The sequence below is a fragment of the Mustela nigripes genome, chromosome 1 (genome assembly GCF_022355385.1).
Source record: "Mustela nigripes isolate SB6536 chromosome 1, MUSNIG.SB6536, whole genome shotgun sequence".
Lineage (NCBI taxonomy): Eukaryota > Metazoa > Chordata > Mammalia > Carnivora > Mustelidae > Mustela > Mustela nigripes.
This window is the reverse complement of record NC_081557.1, coordinates 7,833,716-7,850,444: the sequence shown is the minus strand read 5'-3', so window position 1 is coordinate 7,850,444 and position 16,729 is coordinate 7,833,716. Positions and strand designations below refer to the sequence as shown.

General features: G+C 60.4%; 1 protein-coding gene across 1 annotated transcript in view; it reads right to left on the bottom strand.

Annotated features, from left to right (window-relative positions):
* Positions 1-16,729, bottom strand: part of MACROD1 (mono-ADP ribosylhydrolase 1) — a 141,779-nt gene that overhangs the window by 10,203 nt on the left and 114,847 nt on the right. Inside the window, 1 exon segment of the mRNA XM_059403009.1 lies at positions 3,612-3,641. Within this exon segment, the coding sequence (XP_059258992.1) occupies positions 3,612-3,641 (30 nt within the window).

The following is a 16,729-nucleotide window of genomic DNA, read 5'->3' as shown; positions in this document are numbered from 1 at the left end:
CCGCCACCCACACTCAGAGAGAGCCCTGGAGAGGAATGAGGGTGAGGGCGGAGTCGAGGGGCTTCCCAGAGACTCACTGGGCTCCATCCACCAAGGCCCTGCAGGCCAGGCCCCAGGCCTCCTCCTGAGTCACTGCTGTCCCCACCCCCTAACTCTACCTCCCCCCATTCCTGCCTGCTGTCCCTCTCCTCCCCACCACCCCAGGGCAGGGCTGTGGGACCTGTGTGCCAGCTCGGCTCTCTGCTGGCTCTCAGGGAAGGGCCCCACATACAGAGAGTGCAACAGCCCGCCCATAAATGGGCTTGGAACCCCCTAGAACCCAGTCCTGAGGAGAGTGCGTTCTTGTGCGCTCTAGTGGGGAGATAAGCGATAAGACCGAACCTTTCCACTAAAAGGGGAATCTGTGCTCCGGAAAAAGCCACAGAGCAGGGGGAGAGGGTCGGCTGGGGCCTGCAGCCCAACTCCGAGTGGCCGGAGCAGGCCACCCTTGCCTGATGCTTGCGTGGATGGGGGGGCAGGGGGATGGGGGTGCTGACGGTGTAGGTGGCTGGACAGGTGGCGGGAGGCACGTGGTTGATGGGGAAGGAAGACAGATGGGTGGTGGGGGTAGACAGAGGAGTTGGGGGTAGATTGGTGGGTGGTGGGGGCAGGTGGAGGGGTGGGGACAGGAGGGCGGGGAGTGAGCAGAGGCTGAACCCCCGTGGGGTTGGACGCAGGAAGAGAGGGAGAAGCCTCAGGTGACCCCGTGGGAAGACAGATGCGGGGTCTGGGTAGAGCCGGGTGGGAACCTGGGCCACCAAGTCCTTGCTCCTGCTGCCGGTGGCTCCCACCCAGGCAGTCAGGGGGAGGTTAAGGCTGGATAGAGCAGCGGGGGGCACAGGCGGCAGACACGAAGGGCAGAGGATAACTCAGAGGGCTGGGACCATCTGGGCTCCAGCCCTAGGCAGGCTCGAGGCCCCCAAGCCCCAGCCTCGCCCCGCCCGCGGTCCCCTCCCTGCCACCTCCACCTTGTTCCAATCACATTAGCAGAGTGACAGCCCCAGCGAGCTCTTGCGGCGGCTCCATAAATCTCGGCCGGTGTTAAAAGGCTGGACTCCAGGCCCACTTCCTCCTGGGTCCCGGCCCACCCCATCCATCTCTGCCGCAGGCAGGCAGCCCCTGGGGCCGGCGCTGCCGGAAGGGGAGCTGGAGGACCCCTCCCTACCTCCCCACTCAGTCTGGCCAGAACAGGTGCTCTTTGACCTCTCAGAGGGAGGTCGCCAGGCCACAGCGGAGCCCCTCCCTGCCCTGCCGAAACCCTCAGTGGCTCCCACTGCCCTCCCCCGCAAGTCCTTCGCGGAACGCCGGCCATCCCTGCCTGTCTGCAGTTCATTCATTCACTCAACAACCCTTTCACTGAGCACCTGCCACAGGCGTCAGACCCAGGTCTAGCTGCTGGAGACCCAGCAGTGCCCTCCGGAGCTTTGTTCTCAGAGGGGCAAGAGCCGATCAGCAGTGACGGCGACAAGTGAGTTACAGGGCACGCGGGGCGCTGGGAGACAGCAGCTCCGGGGCGGGCTGGGGTGGGGAAGGCAGGTGGCAGCGGCAGCGGCAGCGGCAGCGGTAGGCACAGGCAGCTGCGGTTTCAATGAGGGTCAGGGAGGGCCGCCCCGAGAGGGTGGCGAGCCCATGGGCCAGAGGCAAAGGGAGAGGCCGCGGGCCGCAGCTGGGGAAGAGGGCTGTGAGGCGAGGGGACAGCGGGGGTGCAGGCCTGGGGCAGGGGCAGCAGGGAGGCTAGTGCCCGGGGAGGGGGGGCCTGGCCAGTGGCAGGCGGCTGGGGCCCTAAGAACTTGGCCTTGGCTCTGAGTGACGGGAGAGCCCTGGCAGAGTTTTGAGCAGAAGAGGGGTAATGACCTGACTTAGGATTTAAAAGGCCCACAGCTTTTTGTGATCGTTTGTCTCCCAGAAGGGCAAGGCTACAATTCCAGCTCCCCACGGGCACCGGGAGGCTCCGGCCTCCTCTCCCCTTGGGGGGGCTGTGATGGCTCCAATCTTCTGAGTCTCCCCAAATGCTCCATGTTTTTCCTCACTCTGGGCTTCACCCTTGCTGTTCCCTCTGGACAGCACACCCTTCCCGTGGCTCTTTGCTGGCTGCCTTCCAGCCATCCCTCAGGTCCCAGTGTAGGCGCCACCTCCTTCCAAGAGCCCTGCTCCGCCATCGCACAGAGCACGCGGGGGGGTGGGGGTGGGGGTCTCATCTGACCTGTGAGCTCAGGGAGGGCAGGGACCAGGCCCCTCTGGTCCGGCACCCTGCTCGGGTCCCAGCACGCGGTGGGTGCTAGGTGCTCAGTCCCTGGGGGAATGTCTGAAGGCAGAGCACAGCAGGTGGCAAAGCAGCCACAGCCCCTGCGTCCTGCAAAAGGGACAGGCTTCAGCAAAAGGTCCTGGCTGGACCCCCAGCCCCAGTGAAGCCCGGCACTCCGTGAGGCCTCCGGGATAGCTGTGACCTCCACAGGGCCAGTGGAGGAGAAGCGGGGGAGGGAGAGAAAAAAGCTCTCGAGCCACAAACAGACCCCCCGCCACGCGTCCTGCATCCTGGCCGGTCACCGACAGCTCTTAGCACTGTTCTTATTTATTCCTGACCTCAATGGCCCTTTTATTTTTCCCCCTTTTAAAACCTGGCCTGGGCCCCGCCACTGCTGCCGTAAACACGGCCCCCAGGATTTATCCGACGGCGCATTAACCCTTGCCCCCCAGCTCACCAATCATGCTGCCGCCTGTGCCGACAGCGGGCGGCCCAGCCGGTGGGGGCTGAGGGGCCCGGGAACCAGGGGCTGGTGTGGCCCGCCAGGGCAGGGCTCCCCAGGGGAGGCGGGCATGGGGTGGGGGAGGGAGGAGCAGGGACTGGGCCCACCTTGGCCGCGCGCTGCCAAACACGTAGGCCGCGTCCCTGCAGGCTGGGTCCACCCTGCTCTTCCCAACTTGCCCACCTGGTGCTGCTGGAGCCCCTGCTTGGTGGCGGGGAGCCACAGTGAACACACACGCGCCTTCTGGGGGGGCCTCACAGCCCGCAGAGCGCTCCCTGACTTCGACAGGCCTTCTCCTGGCTCTAGGGCCGCCCTCCGAGGTCATCAGAGTGGAGCAGATGGGCTAGCGTGCCCAGGCGGGAAAACTGGAGCCGAAGGGCTGGGCTTTCGCTCCCACACTGCAGCCTCCAGTCCTAGGCCTCGTCTCTTTAACCCTCACATGTCTGGCCACGCTGCGACCCCCAGTCCCCCAGGTGCAGACCAGGAGGCCTCTTTCTTCAGAGCCTGGGGGCCTGCTGGGTCCCCCGGTAGCGAGTGGGGCCAGGCCCACCATCCAGGGCTCTGGTGTTGTCCCCAGCAATGGCAGGCCAGGCTTGGCCGAGGGCGTGGGTGTCAGAAAAGGTCAGAGATGGAGAAATGGGGGCGGGTGCACAGTAGGGGTGATGGGGAGGGCTGTGGGGGGCAGGCGCATGGCTGGTCATGGAGGCCCAGAGGAGAGAAGCAGCCATGCCCAGGAGAGATTTCAGGAACCCAACCCCCAGGCCCATGTACCCCTCTACAACCCCCACCCCCCACCACCCCCCAGCCACAGAAGAGCCCACTTACCGCCGCCGCCTCCGAGCAGGGAGCTGTTGGCTGCAAGAGAGAGAGAGAAAGGCCAGTCAGCTGGGGAGTAGCTGGTGGGCCAGCAGCTCGTGGAGAGAGAGGGGAGGTGGGGGGCAGAGAAGGGGGGAGGCGGGGTCTCCCTCTCCTGCTGGGCCCGGGGTTTGCAGGGTGGAGGGGGCCCAGCTGCTCACCCCGGAAACAGCCCTGTGCGGGGTCTGGAGCGGCCGCAGGCCTGTGGCCACGTGTATCCTTTCATTCATTCACTCTGGTGACCCAGTGTCTCGCGAGGCCCATCTGTGCCAGGCCTGGTCCCTGGCTTTGGAGCTCGCAGGACACAGCTGGAAGCCACTAGAAATCTCTGTGCACCTGTACTGAGTACTGCCCAGGGAACGAGTGTGGGGGTGGGGAGGGGGTAGGGGTGGGTGTAAGAAATGAGCCCGTGAACCAGGGCTGGGGCACCCAACAGAGGGGTGGCACCGGGACCCCAGAAGGTAGTTGGGGTGCGGGGTCTGTGGAGGAGCAGCAGGCCCCACCTGGGAGCCTGGACTCCAGGGTCCAGAGGAGCTGAGGCACAGCGGGTCCCCCACCTGGGCAGCACCTGTCCCGTCTCGCCCATCACTTCCCCTCACTGGCCCCAGCAGTGAGGGGACTGCAGGGACCCCATCCCGGGGGCAGCACGGAGAGGGCACAGAGCCCTGGCACTGGAACCGAAGCTGGATCAGCAAATGGCCGACTAGAGACTCCTTGCTCTGTGCCTCAGTTTCCCCCCCGGGGAATCTCCCAGGGTTGGCGTGAAGGCCAAGGCAGAGAGAGGGGTCCTCAGCTCCAGCCCCCTCCCCGGGGCCAGGGCGCTGGGGCTGACCTGTCCATCTCGCTCTGCTTGGCCTGCAGCCCCCTCCTGCTTCTCCATGGGGCTGACGGGAGGGCAAAGCGAAGCTGGCAGCTGCTCGGCCCGCAAGTCAGGGCCCCTCACCAGCCGGGCTCTGGCTCCTGGCCTCGCAGCTGCCTCTGCGCTCACTGCTGGGGCCAGTGAGGGGAAGTGATGGGCGAGACGGGACAGGTGCTGCCCAGGTGGGGGACCCGCTGTGCCTCAGCTCCTCTGGACCCTGGAGTCCAGGCTCCCAGGTGGGGCCTGCTGCTCCTCCACAGACCCCGCACCCCAACTACCTTCTGGGGTCCCGGTGCCACCCCTCTGCGGGAGGAGCACAGGGAGCAGAGCCTGGGGCCAGGGGTGGGGGCCCCTTCGGGGCAGGCCCGTCCTCCCGCCCGGGGTTCCGTGCAGACACCGTGGACCCTGCTAAGTGGTGTCGGGCGGCTCTGAGCGCCTGGTCTCCCAGAGCTGACAGCTCTTCGCTTGGGGAATAATTAATTCCACAGCCCGAAAACCCAGGGCTGCAAGTTGCCACGTTACTTGCGAGATTAATACAAGCAGCTAATTAAGATGGAGAGGCAAGGAGCGGCCGGGCGCTCCCACAGCAGGGCTGGGGGCTGCGGGGAAGGCGGGAGGAAGGCCGGCCGAGCAGGCCCGGAGGCGGGTGGGACCCAGAGCCCCCGCCAGAGGAGGACCAGGCAGGGACCGCCAGGCAGATGCGGGCAGGCGGGCTCCTACAGGGCCCTGGAGGACCCTGGGGCCCCCGGAAAGCTCCATCCGGGCGGGCGGTGAGGACCCTCGGCTGGGCACAGATTGAGTGCTTCGCACACATAATCCCATTTAACAATCCCAGCAGGGTGCCACGGGGGTGCGAGGCTCCCATTTTACAGATGAGAAGCCTGAGGCTGGGGGCTGAGGGGCATCGTGGGGGTGGCAGGACATGAACCGGGTCTGGCTGTAGCCAAGCTGTAAGGCAGGCCGACTTCGAGGGCAGCTCAGGGAGGGTCACTGCCGTCCCCGCCCCCAACCCCGGCTGGGCCTGGGCCCGACTCTTCCACACTGGGGCCCTTCAGACGCAGTCTGGACTTGCCCCCCCCCAACCCCAACCCCACCCCAAGGGTCGGGCTGCAGTGAGAGGGGGCCGGACCTGGGGACAGCCCTGCCCTGGAGCCAGCAAGGGAGGCCTGGGCATCTGGGGTTGGCCCAGAGCAGTGCTGGCAGCTGTCGGAAGCTGCCCTCCATGGCCTCTCCCCACCTCCCCCCGTCACCTCTCTCTCTTAATTAACACCGGCCGCAAACGAGCTGGCTCCCGCTCACAGGGGACTCGGTGCCAAATGTGTTGGCAGCGAGCCTCGAAGGGGCGGGAGGGGAAGGGGCGCTGACCTGCCATTCTGCAGGCCCCTGTTGGAAGGGACCTACCCTACCGCCGCCTGGTTTCCCTTGAACCCCACCCCGTGTTGGTCTGCCCAGGTCGGGGATGAGGTGAGCTGCCCCGATGTCCACCAGGCCAGGAGCACCGGAGGGCTGAGTGGGGGGACTTGATCGGGGCGGAAAGGATTTCACCGGGCTGAGCCCGAAGAAGGGCAAGCAGGTGGCCAGGTCGTGTCACCTGTCCCAGGTGGGAACAGGCAGGCGCTGGGTCTCAGTCTTGGGCTACCCAGAGGACCTGGTCACTAGCTTGTGTGTCCCACGTATGAGGCTGGTCTGCGTGTCCCCTTCCTCCAGCCCACTAGGCTGACAGTCTCCGGCTCCTCCTCCTCCTGCTGTCCCCACCATGCTCCCTTCAGTTCTAAATCACAACTGGTCATGAGCCCATTTTTCAGATGAGAAAACAGGTTCACAGAGGGATGGGGAAGGGAGGGGAGGCCTCTGACCCAGGATGGCTGGTTGTCAGCGTGCCTTCTCCTTCTCCTTCTGTTTCTTTCTTTCTTTTTTTTTTTTTTTTAGATTTTATTTATTTATTTGACAGAGAAAGATCACAAGCAGGCAGAGGCAGGCAGAGAGAGAGAGAGAGGGAGGAAGCAGGCTCCCCGCCGAGCAGAGAGCCCGATGCGGGACTCGATCCCAGGACCCTGAGATCATGACCTGAGCCGAAGGCAGCGGCTTAACCCACTGAGCCACCCAGGCGCCCCCCTTCTGTTTCTTTTTAAATACTAATTTTTTAAAGTGATCTCTACACCCAGTGTGGGACTCGAACTCACAACCCTGAGATCAAGAGCTGCAGGCTTCACTGACGGGGCCGCCGGACGCCCCAGCATCATCCTCCTTGACCCCACGCGCTCCCTGTGTGTTCCCAACACCCTCTTGCCGAGACACGGTGGCGGGCGAGTAGCCGCGAGCTGCGGAGACAAGCACGGGGCTTCCAACTGAAGCCAGGGGTCGTGACCTGGCCCCACCCCAGGGACCCCAATATGGCCCAGCGAAGCAGGGGTCTCGGAGCTCCTAAGCGGCATTGCCCGGGACTTGGGGAAGGGGCATGAGGCCTGCTCCGGCTTTGGTGAGGGTGAGGTAGAGGGGGGCGGTTGCCAGGCCACAGCATGCACCCTGGGGGCTGGGGGTGCCTTTCCCCAGGGCTGCCACCCTGTCTGCTTACGGGTCGCCACGGCAAGGAGCGGTGGCCCAGCCCTGCCTCATCCCCCACTCACAGACACGCGTGCACCGTGCTCCACGGGGCGTCATTAACTAGCTCTGAGCCTTGGCACTGAGCCTGTGACCTTGGGGTAGAAATGAGGTCCACACCCCTTGATGCCAGTCACTGCCAAATGCTCTGTCCCCTGACAGGGGCCCACCAGGGTAGGGGCTGAGGGTCCCCGGGGACATCACCCCCCCCCCCCCGGTATATTCTGCCTGCCCCTCCCTGCCCCCCACCTGCCCCTCATGCAGGGCACTTGCCCAGGCGGTCATTCCACCCTTCTCAGGCCCAGGGCACCTCCCCCAAGGGCCCCAGCCCCTTCCCCTGCCCCCCAGCCCTTGTGCCCCCCCGGGGGGGCAGGGTGGAGTTGCTCCCCAGTTTGGGCCCCAGCATCTGGCCCACCACATCAGGGGCTGGCGTGTGGTCACTGAGCCTGGAAAGGGAGAAAGCCAGACCCCGAGGGCTTGGCCACTGTCCTTACAGGTCAGAGGAGGCCCCGGGCGAAGGCAGACAGACCTGGCTGGCCCCTTCTTCATTCTCAACCGGAAGCATTTTAATTGGTTCCTGACGTTTGCCACGAGCCACCAAGTACAAAGAGATGAAGAAGACCCAGTCCCTGGGCCTCAGGAGCTCCCAGGCCTAAAGGGTAGGCAAGGGAGGGACAAGATCTGGTGAGGCCTGGCAGCTGGGAGGGCTTCCTGGAGGAGGTGGTATTTGAGCTGAGGCTAGAGGAGGGAGGCAGCAGCACAGCTTCAGAGAAAAGGAGAGGCCTGCAGGGGAGGGGCAGAGCAGGGGCCCTAAGGAGTCTGAGCATTTCCTGGGGCAGAATGAGGAACTACAGGGGTTGGGGAAGGAGCTCTGCAGGCTGGAAGGAGGGGCGGGCTGGCAGGGACAGAGCCAGGGCACTGGACCTGGGTGCTGGGGAGGGGCCGGTGGGGGCGCCAGAGGGAGGCTCTGAGGCACACAGACACCTCCTCTTCTGACCACCTTCTGGCCACCCACCCCTCCTGCCCCTGCCAGGCAGCCCCTAGTGAAAAGAATGGCCCCCACTTTGAGGGCCGGGCAGTGCATAGTGGGCATGGGCCAGAGCCCATGATATTTTTAGGGACCCATGAATATGTAATTTCTTTTCAGATCAGAAGAGGAGGGGTGAGGGGTGCCTGGGTGGCTCAGCTGATCCAATGTCCAACTCTTGGGGTCTGCTCAGGTCAGGATCTCAGGGTCATGGGACCAAGTCCGGCCCCTGCTGACTGGTGTGTCTGTCTCAGATTCTCCCACTTCTGCCCCTTGTGTGAGTTCACACTCTCTCTCTCTAATAAATAAATAAATCTTTAAAAATATTAAAAACAAAATCAGAAGAGTAAATGAACTTTGAGTCTGAAATTATTTTTAGTATATAATGTTAATACATTTTGTCTTTATGCCAACAAACTCATAAAATCAGCTTCTAACATACATTTTTTTTATGTTTGTTATTAATTGTTTTATGTGGTTAAGTGATCCTCTAATATATTTTGCTAGAAAAAGGGCCCACAATGGCAGAAGTGCCGGGGGCTAGGCCTGGTAAACTTGTACTTGCTCTGACTTCTTTTTTTTTTTTTTAAAGATTTTATTTAGATCACAAGTAGGCAGAGAGGCAGGCAGAGAGAGGGGGGGAAGCAGGCTCCCCACTGAGCACAGAGCCCAATGCAGGGCTCAATCCCAGGGTCCTGCGATCATGACCTGAGCCAAAGGCAAAGGCTTTAACCCACTGAGCAACCCAGGTGACCCCTTGCTCTGACTTCTTTAACCCTTACCCTGTGTGGAAGGCATGTTACTAACCCATTTTACAGATGAGAGAGCCGAGCCATAGAGAACTATGTTCTCATAATGCAAATTTGGGCATCTCCTGTTTTATCCTGGTTTCCTGTTTTATCCTGGTTTCCTCCCAAAGCTCCCCTGTGCTCTCAGGATAGAGAACGGGGCCCAGCCTGGGGCCCACTGGTTTCTCTCCTCCTCCCCTTCCCCTCATCTCCCCATGGGCCACACTCCAGGTCCTCAAAGTGGCTCCATTTCCTCCAGCCCCAGGGCCTTTGCATGGGCTGCTGCCTCTTCAGAGGAGACCCTGAGAGCCAGCGTTGAGGGGCACACCCAGCTACCCACCTCCGCTCCTGAGGGCCACAGATCACTGCCTCCAGCCTCCTTACCTCCCAGGTCAGTGCTGTGTGTGTCCATTCATACTTGTCCCCAACTCCCAGCCCTGAGCTCGGTACTCAGCAGGTGACTGCCAAGCATTTACACTGGGTTAAGGGCTATGCCCAGAGTCACTCAGGGAGGCCACCCTGTCTGCCCAGCTCTGCAGCCATCAGGACTTGTGGAGGAGCCTACGGAGGGGCCCTCTGGAGGAAGGACCTGGGGTGGGGAGCATGCAGGTGACGGGGCTGGTCCAAGGGCAGTGGCAGGAGGCCACAGAGGAGCCGCCCAGCTCGTCCCTGACACATCCTCCAGGCTAGGGTGTGGGAGGCAGAGGCCAGCGGTTATTGTGCGGGGGTGGGGGTGGGGGCCGCAGAGAGGAGATCCAGTGACCCGAGGAAAGCGCTGAGCAGGTTACTGGGCCGGGGAGAGCCCTGGTGAGCAGGCACAGCGGTGACTTTGAGCTGGTCACAGCCCCTTGGTGTGCGGAGGCTGCCGCCGCTGCTGCTCCAAATACCTCGTCCTGGTCCTCAGTGCCTGCAAGGCTGCCAGCCACCCCCCAGCCTCGGGGAATGAAGGCTGCTCCCCCAAAACCCCAGCCCCTCAGCCTGGCCCACTCCCCTCCCCCTTCCTCAGAAGGCTAGATCTCAGCTTCCTAGCATTTGACAAATACAAATCCAGCCCCTACTCTGTGCCAGGCGCTGGGACACAGCTGGGCCAGGCGCTGCAGGCACAGAGCTCATTATCCAGGAGGCAAAGAAACAACAGAACAAGAATGAACTCGAACAAAGATTACCATTTGTGCCAGAGGTTAGGAAGTGAGGAGAGAATGGCTGGCCAGTGAGTGAGGGTGGGGTGGGGTGGGGGTGATCTAAAAGGAGTCAAGGATCTGCTGAACATAAGGAGCCAGCTGTGAGGGGCACCCCCCCGGGGGGCGCGGCCTGTGCAAAGGTCCTGAGGCAGAGGGAGGAGACCATTTGTAGCTGAAGCAGAGTGAGTTGGGGGAGAGAAGTGGGAGAGGAGGTCAGAGCCAACTGGGGCCAGAGCAGCTCAGAGTGGACATGAAGGGGACCTGCTGGGGACTGCATTATGGAGGTGACCCCCCCAGGCCTGGAGCACCCCACAATGCCTGTGTGTGCCCCATCATTACTGTTCTGTTGTAGCCGCCCCATGCCTGGGTGTGAGCCCCCATGGCTCCCCAGCACCCCAAAGTCTGGCACAGTGCCTGGTGCCGGCAGGCCAGACCGCTAGTAGCCCCAGCCCCACCTGAATGAAGGGTTAGGGGAACGGGCTTTGTTCTTGGGACACCAGAGCAGTCACCCGCCTCTACTTCCTGCAGGCCTGCGCTGGGTATCCGTGTTACTTGAGGGTGAGTTGTTTAAAACACGCTTTAGATTAGAAATGTCCCACAGATGGAATAAAATGTGACATGTGCTGAATTTTTGAAGATAAAACAAGAGACTTCAAAGGCATCTCAAGCTGTGAAAGCAGTTGCCGTGTTTGACAGACTGGGTCCCCCAGGCCAAGGTCACTGTCCTCTTAGGTGGGGCTACCTGGGGGTGGGAAATGTGAGGCTTCCTAGACCTTCCTCAGGCTGGGAGGCAGGGGCCTGACATGTGTACACACACCCCTTCCCGCCCTGTGGACAGATGGGGAAACTGAGGCACAGAGCAGCAAAGTGAGCTGCTCAAGGTCCCTGCTCTTAGTCGGAGGAGCCACCATTCTTGTGCTCTGCAAGTTCTGGTCCTGAAACCCCCAGCTGTGATCTTGGGCCCCTGGGGCCTTGAGCTCTCCTGGGGGCAGAGATGATATAGTTTAAAATCACTATAAAACCGGGTGCCTGGCCGGCTCAGTCGGAAGAGCGCTCGACTCTTGATCTCGGGGTTGTAAATTTGAGTCCCACATTGGGTGGAGGGATTACTTAAAAATGAACTCTTTTTTTTTTTTTTTTTTTTTTTTTTTTAAAGATTTTATTTATTTATTTGACAGAGAGAAATCACAAGTAGATGGAGAGGCAGGGAGAGAGAGAGAGGGAAGCAGGCTCCCTGCTGAGCAGAGAGCCCGATGTGGGGCTCGATCCCAGGACCCTGGGATCATGACCCGAGCCGAAGGCAGCGGCTTAACCCACTGAGCCACCCAGGCGCCCCTTAAAAATGAACTCTTAAAAAAAAAAAAAAGCCTATAAAATTGTTAGGTCCTCAGACCTCCACCGTGGCAGTGGGTGTGAGGGGCTGGGGTCCCTGGTCAGCCAGGGAGAAGGGGGTCAGCCTGCTAATGGGCCGGATTAATAATTTTTTTAAAAAGATTTTATTTATTTATTTGACAGAGAGAGGGCGGGGGCGGGGCAGACTCCCTGCTGACCAGAGAGCTTGATGTGGGGCTTGAACCCAGGACCCTGAGATCATGGCCTGAGCGACCTGAGCTAAGGGCAGAGGCTTAACCCACTGAGCCGCCCAGGGGCCCCTGGATTAATAATCTTAACAGCAGCTTCTTCCTACCAAGGTTTGCTCACCAGCCTCCTAGGGAGAGCTGTGGGGATCCTGCAGTCTCTGCAGCTCCCTTTCACAGATGGGGAAACTGAGGCTCAGGTAAGTCTGGGGCCCAAGGCCACACAGGTTAGGGTGGCGGAGAGAGGGTTTGAATCCTCTTGGCCTGCCAGGAACCTGGGCTACTAAGAATCCCACTCAGCCAGATCTAGCCTGTCTGCCCTCAGGACTGAGTCCCCACTCCGTCTTCTCTGAGGGGAACGCTGGGATTCCTTAAATTTGTTGGGAGCGGTACCCAGCTGGGATCCCCCTTCCAGGGTTTCCCTTTCCCACTGGCCCTGTATCAGCCTCCCTTTGCCATGGAAGGGCCTCCCCCAGTCCTGCCCCACACCTCCTGCCTCCCATCCTTGGTTCCAGAGCCCCCGGTCTACCCCAGGGGGCCTTCCCCCGAGACCTCTGCCTACAAAAGCCACCCAGAAAAAAAAAAAAAAAGAAAGAAAGAAAAGAAAAGAAAAAGGCACCCAGTTGGTTATTTAAGCTCTAAGCGGGTGTCCTGGCTGTGGGAGAGGCCCCTTCTGCCTGGGTTTCTTTGGCTCCACCTCCGCCGAGATCCGACTTCCCAGACATCCGTCCCCAAGCTGGACCCCAAGCCCTTGGAGCCTCAATGTCCCTCAACACCCTTTCTCCATGCCCCGTCCCCAGGCCACTCCTACTTATTGGTATTTTTGTTATACAAGAAATTCATGTCGAATGCCCCAAATTGGAGGATACACATAAACAAAAAGCAAAAGAAAATGAGTCACCCATTAGCTCATCGTGCAGAGTGCGGGCTTTCGCCCCTGCCCATACTCTCCTGCAGGACCTCTTTAGAGGAAAACAAAAAATAGTTAATAACGCATTTATTGAGCAAATTCTCTGGGCCAGGCACTGGGCCAAGTGTTTCCAGTGGATTCTTTCATCTTTCCCTCCCCCGCAGAGCCTAAAGAGAGGGCCCTGTTCTTTTTCCCACTTTACAGATGAGGAAAGAGAGTCAGGGCAAGGTGTCAGGCCTCGCCCAAGGTCACGGAGCTGGGGGGTAGGGGGAGCCGGGGGTTTGAATCGGTCTGATTTCCAAGGAAGGGCTGCTGAAGGCTGCAGCGCTGGGGGACCCCCAGCCGCACAGGACCTCCCCTCCCCCAGGAGCCAGGGGGCTGGCGCTCCCAGCCGCGCCATTAGCATAACCATGAGCATCCCTGAAACCCAATTACCAGGAGACGGCTTGGGCCCCAGCCAGCCGGGTGCAGTCTCCTTCTCCGCAGGAATGAGGGGCTGCGGCCGAGGGAGCCGAGTGGACAGCAAGAGAAAATGTCCCGGGTGGGGGGGAAGCAGGAGGCCCCCCTCCTGCAGCTGGGAGGGGTGTGAGGAGGTCCCCAAGGCAGCCTTGACCTCCTGGCTCAGCCCCAGTGGAAGAGGCCTCAGGGTCATAGCTTCCTTCACCCCCAGCTGGCTGGGTGACCCCAGGCAGGCCCTTGCCCTCTCTGAGCGTCAGTTTTCTTCCTCGAGGAGAAAACCCGGGTGTATTGGAGCAGAACATAAACCATGGGCTTGGAGAAGAAAAGAGAGTGTTGGCCCACTGGTCCGCTGCCTCTCACCGTCCAGTCTGTCCCCTCCAGCAAATGATCCTTTTCTATTTTTTTCTTTTTTCAAGATGTATTTATTTATTTTAGGGGGAGAGAGAGAGAGAGAGAGAGCGCGCGCATGAGCAGGAGCAGGAGCGCAGGAGCACGTGCGCCCTGTAGGGGGTGGGGTGCGGAGGGAGAATCTTAAAACTCTGAACTCCCCTGAGATCATGACCTAAGCCGGAAACCAAGAGTCAGACGCTTAACCAACTGAGCCACCCAGGCGCCCTTTTTCTACTGACCTCATGCGCACGAAAGCTATGCAGCACATGCACGGTTGCCCCGATGTGCACCCAGCCCACCCCCTACTCCCCACCCCCAGCCCCACACACAGGACCTCACAGAGGAGGGCAAACCCTCCCCCCACCTATGGAGGAACCCGCTACCTTGAATTTGGTGTGTATTTTCTTTAGAGTTTTCCTTTGTAGGCCCCTCAGCAAGCTATGACCTTGGTCTGTTCGTTTTAGCTATAAAGGGGATGGGCTGCCCGAGTTCCCAGGGCTGCTTGGTCTGTCTTCACTGCTGTGTAATATGCCAGACTGGGGCTGGCCCGCCTCCTCCAGCTGTCCTCCCTCTGACCATCAGCCAGGAAGGCTCCTGAGGAGCATCTTTTTTTTTTTTTTTTTAAATATTTTATTTATTTATTTGACAGACAGATCACAAGTAGGCAGAGAGGCAGGCAGAGAGAGAGAGGAGAAAGCAGGCTCCCTACAGAGCAGAGAGCCTGATGCGGGGCTCGATCCCAAGACCCTGGGATCATGACCTGAGCCGAGGGCAGAGGCTTTAACCCACTGAACCACCCAGACGCCCCTGTCCCGGGGAGCATCTTGTACACCCCCAAACCCACGTGCTGCAGCCTGTCTCCCGTACACATACACTGGGGGTGGGGGTTGTGGGGGTTGTGAGATACGCACATCTTTACTAGTTATTGCCAAATTGCTCTCCGAAGTGGTTGTTCAGATGATCGCTTTAAAATATAAATTAGATCATGTCACTTTCCTGCTTAAAACTCTCAAATAGCTTCCTATGACACTTAGAATAAAATCCATATTCCTCTCCATGAATGCACGGCTGCATACCACGCTCTGCTTCCCCCAGTGTCCTGGCCTCCTCTCTTCTCTTCCTTGAATGGATCTGGTTCTTTTATGACCCAGGGCCTTTGCATATACTGCTCCCTCTCCCTGGCACACCCTTCCAGCTCTTTCCAGACCCGCTTCTCCTCAGCTTTCAGGTCTCCATCACAACGGCGCCTCCTCTGACCCACCCAATGAGAGCTTCTCCTGCCCGGTTCCTCTTCTCACCTTGTTTATTTTGAAGACCACACCTTGGTCCCATCAGCAGGATCTTGTCTAGGAATTTGGTTACTGGTTTTAGCCAATGGGAGAGGACCTAGCATGCACTGTTCATTCCAGGGCCCCTGAAGCCAGCACAGGCCTGGCACCAAAGACCTACTCTTACTATACTGTTCACTCCTCCTCCGACAGACATTGATTTGCCCTCTGGTCACAAAGTCTGGAGGGATGAATGAGCTCTGAGTGTTAGGGAGGGAGGCAGTTCTGGGGAGGGGAGTGTGATCAAGCTGAGGGCAGAGGGTCAGCCCGACCCCAGGGGGCTGGGGTCCGTCTCCCAGGGTGGGGAGCCCTGGCAGGTGCTGGAGCGGGAAGCAGCAGGGCCGGGACTGCACTTGAGAAAAAGCCTCCTCAGAGCTGAGGGGGAGAAGACCGGAGAGGATGGGCTGGAAGACAAGGGCAGGGAGGGAGTAGAGAGGACCGTGGTGGCCCAAGATGGGTAGACAGAGGACAGGAGAGGTACTGCTGACCTGCAGAGACTACTCAGGGACTCAGAGGACCAGGAGAGACAGGATTGGATCCGGCATGGGATCGGCTTCCAAATGTGGAGCAATCCGGTCCCCTCCCTGGACCCCGGCAAGGCATCCTGGCCTAGCCCAGCCCCTCCAGGTACAGATGGAAAACTGGGACCCTAGAAGGAAAGGAACCGGCAGAAGATCTCACAGCTGAGTCCTTACCCTTGTTGCTTCTAGAATATCAGGTGCTGGACTGAGGCCAGACAGACATTCCCGTCTCAGAAGAGAGGCAGAGAGGCAGCCAGCACTTGCTGCGTGGAGAATTCGAGTTAGACACCAGGAGGGACTTCCTCAGAAACTCTACCCACCAGACACAGCCTCTGCTATCTGTGTGACTCGTGTGACTCCCGGGACACAAGGCCGGGGAGGTAACTCATTCAAGGTCATAGCCAAGAGAAGGTAGTTCTTTCTTTTTTTTTTTTTTTTTTTAATTTATTTATTTGTCAGAGAGAGCGCGCATAAGCAGGGGGAAGCGGAAGGCAGAGGTAGAAGCAGGCTCCCCACTGAGCAAGAAGCCCCACGCGGGACTCGATCCCAAGACTCCGAGATCACAACCTGAGCTGAAGGCAGATGCTTAACCACTGAACCACCCAGGCGCCCCCTGAGGGCGCACTTCTGTCTGGTTCTAGAACGTCTCCGCCTTATACAGGGGCACCAGGAAGCCACCAGCGGGCCGGGCGGAGCGGGGGTGAGGAGTCCTAGCTCCCTCCCATCCCAGACCCCGAGGGTTGGGCAGCCCAGGGTGCCCCCTGGCCTGTGGGCCTCAGGGTGGTGGCCATTCTCCCCCACCCCCAGGCCCCTGTGGGGACAAGAGAGGACCCCAGCCTGGCTCTGGCCCTGGCTGCCCCAAGCCTGCCCTGAGCTAAGCGCCCCTTCTCTCCACCCCCCTGCTCTCCCAGCTGGGGCTCCTCTCCTAGGAGGGAGGGGAGGAGGCGGGAAGGGGAGGAGGCTGGCAGCGGCAGCCATTGGTATGCGAGACTGCGCCTCAGCCCCTCCAAAGCTCAGCCTTTCTGCTCAGCTCTTTAAGAATCCCTCCTTGCCGCTTGGTGGTTCCTGGGCACCCCCCCCCCCCCCAGCCCATGGCCGGTGCCCTCCCCCCTCCCCCCTCTCCCCTCTCCGACTCCTCCCAGCACCCCATCTCAGCAGTATACTTAGCTCAGAACCTGCCAGGCCTGGCTGCACCTTTGCGTAGCAGGTGAGGGGGCCCTGGACCATCAGGACTCAGGGAGGGGGACCCCGAGCTCAGGACACCCCACGTGCACACTCCCATTGGCACTCCCCCCACCCCCACTATCTTTAGTGGCTTGAGTTGCTCTGAGGTGCTGGAGCCCGCTGCAGGGACGGAGGGGACCCGAGAGGAAGGGGTCAGGAGCTGTCTGAGTCCCTGGGGAGGTGGCCTGCAGAGGCATCTGGCCCAGGAGCCCCTGTGCTGTGC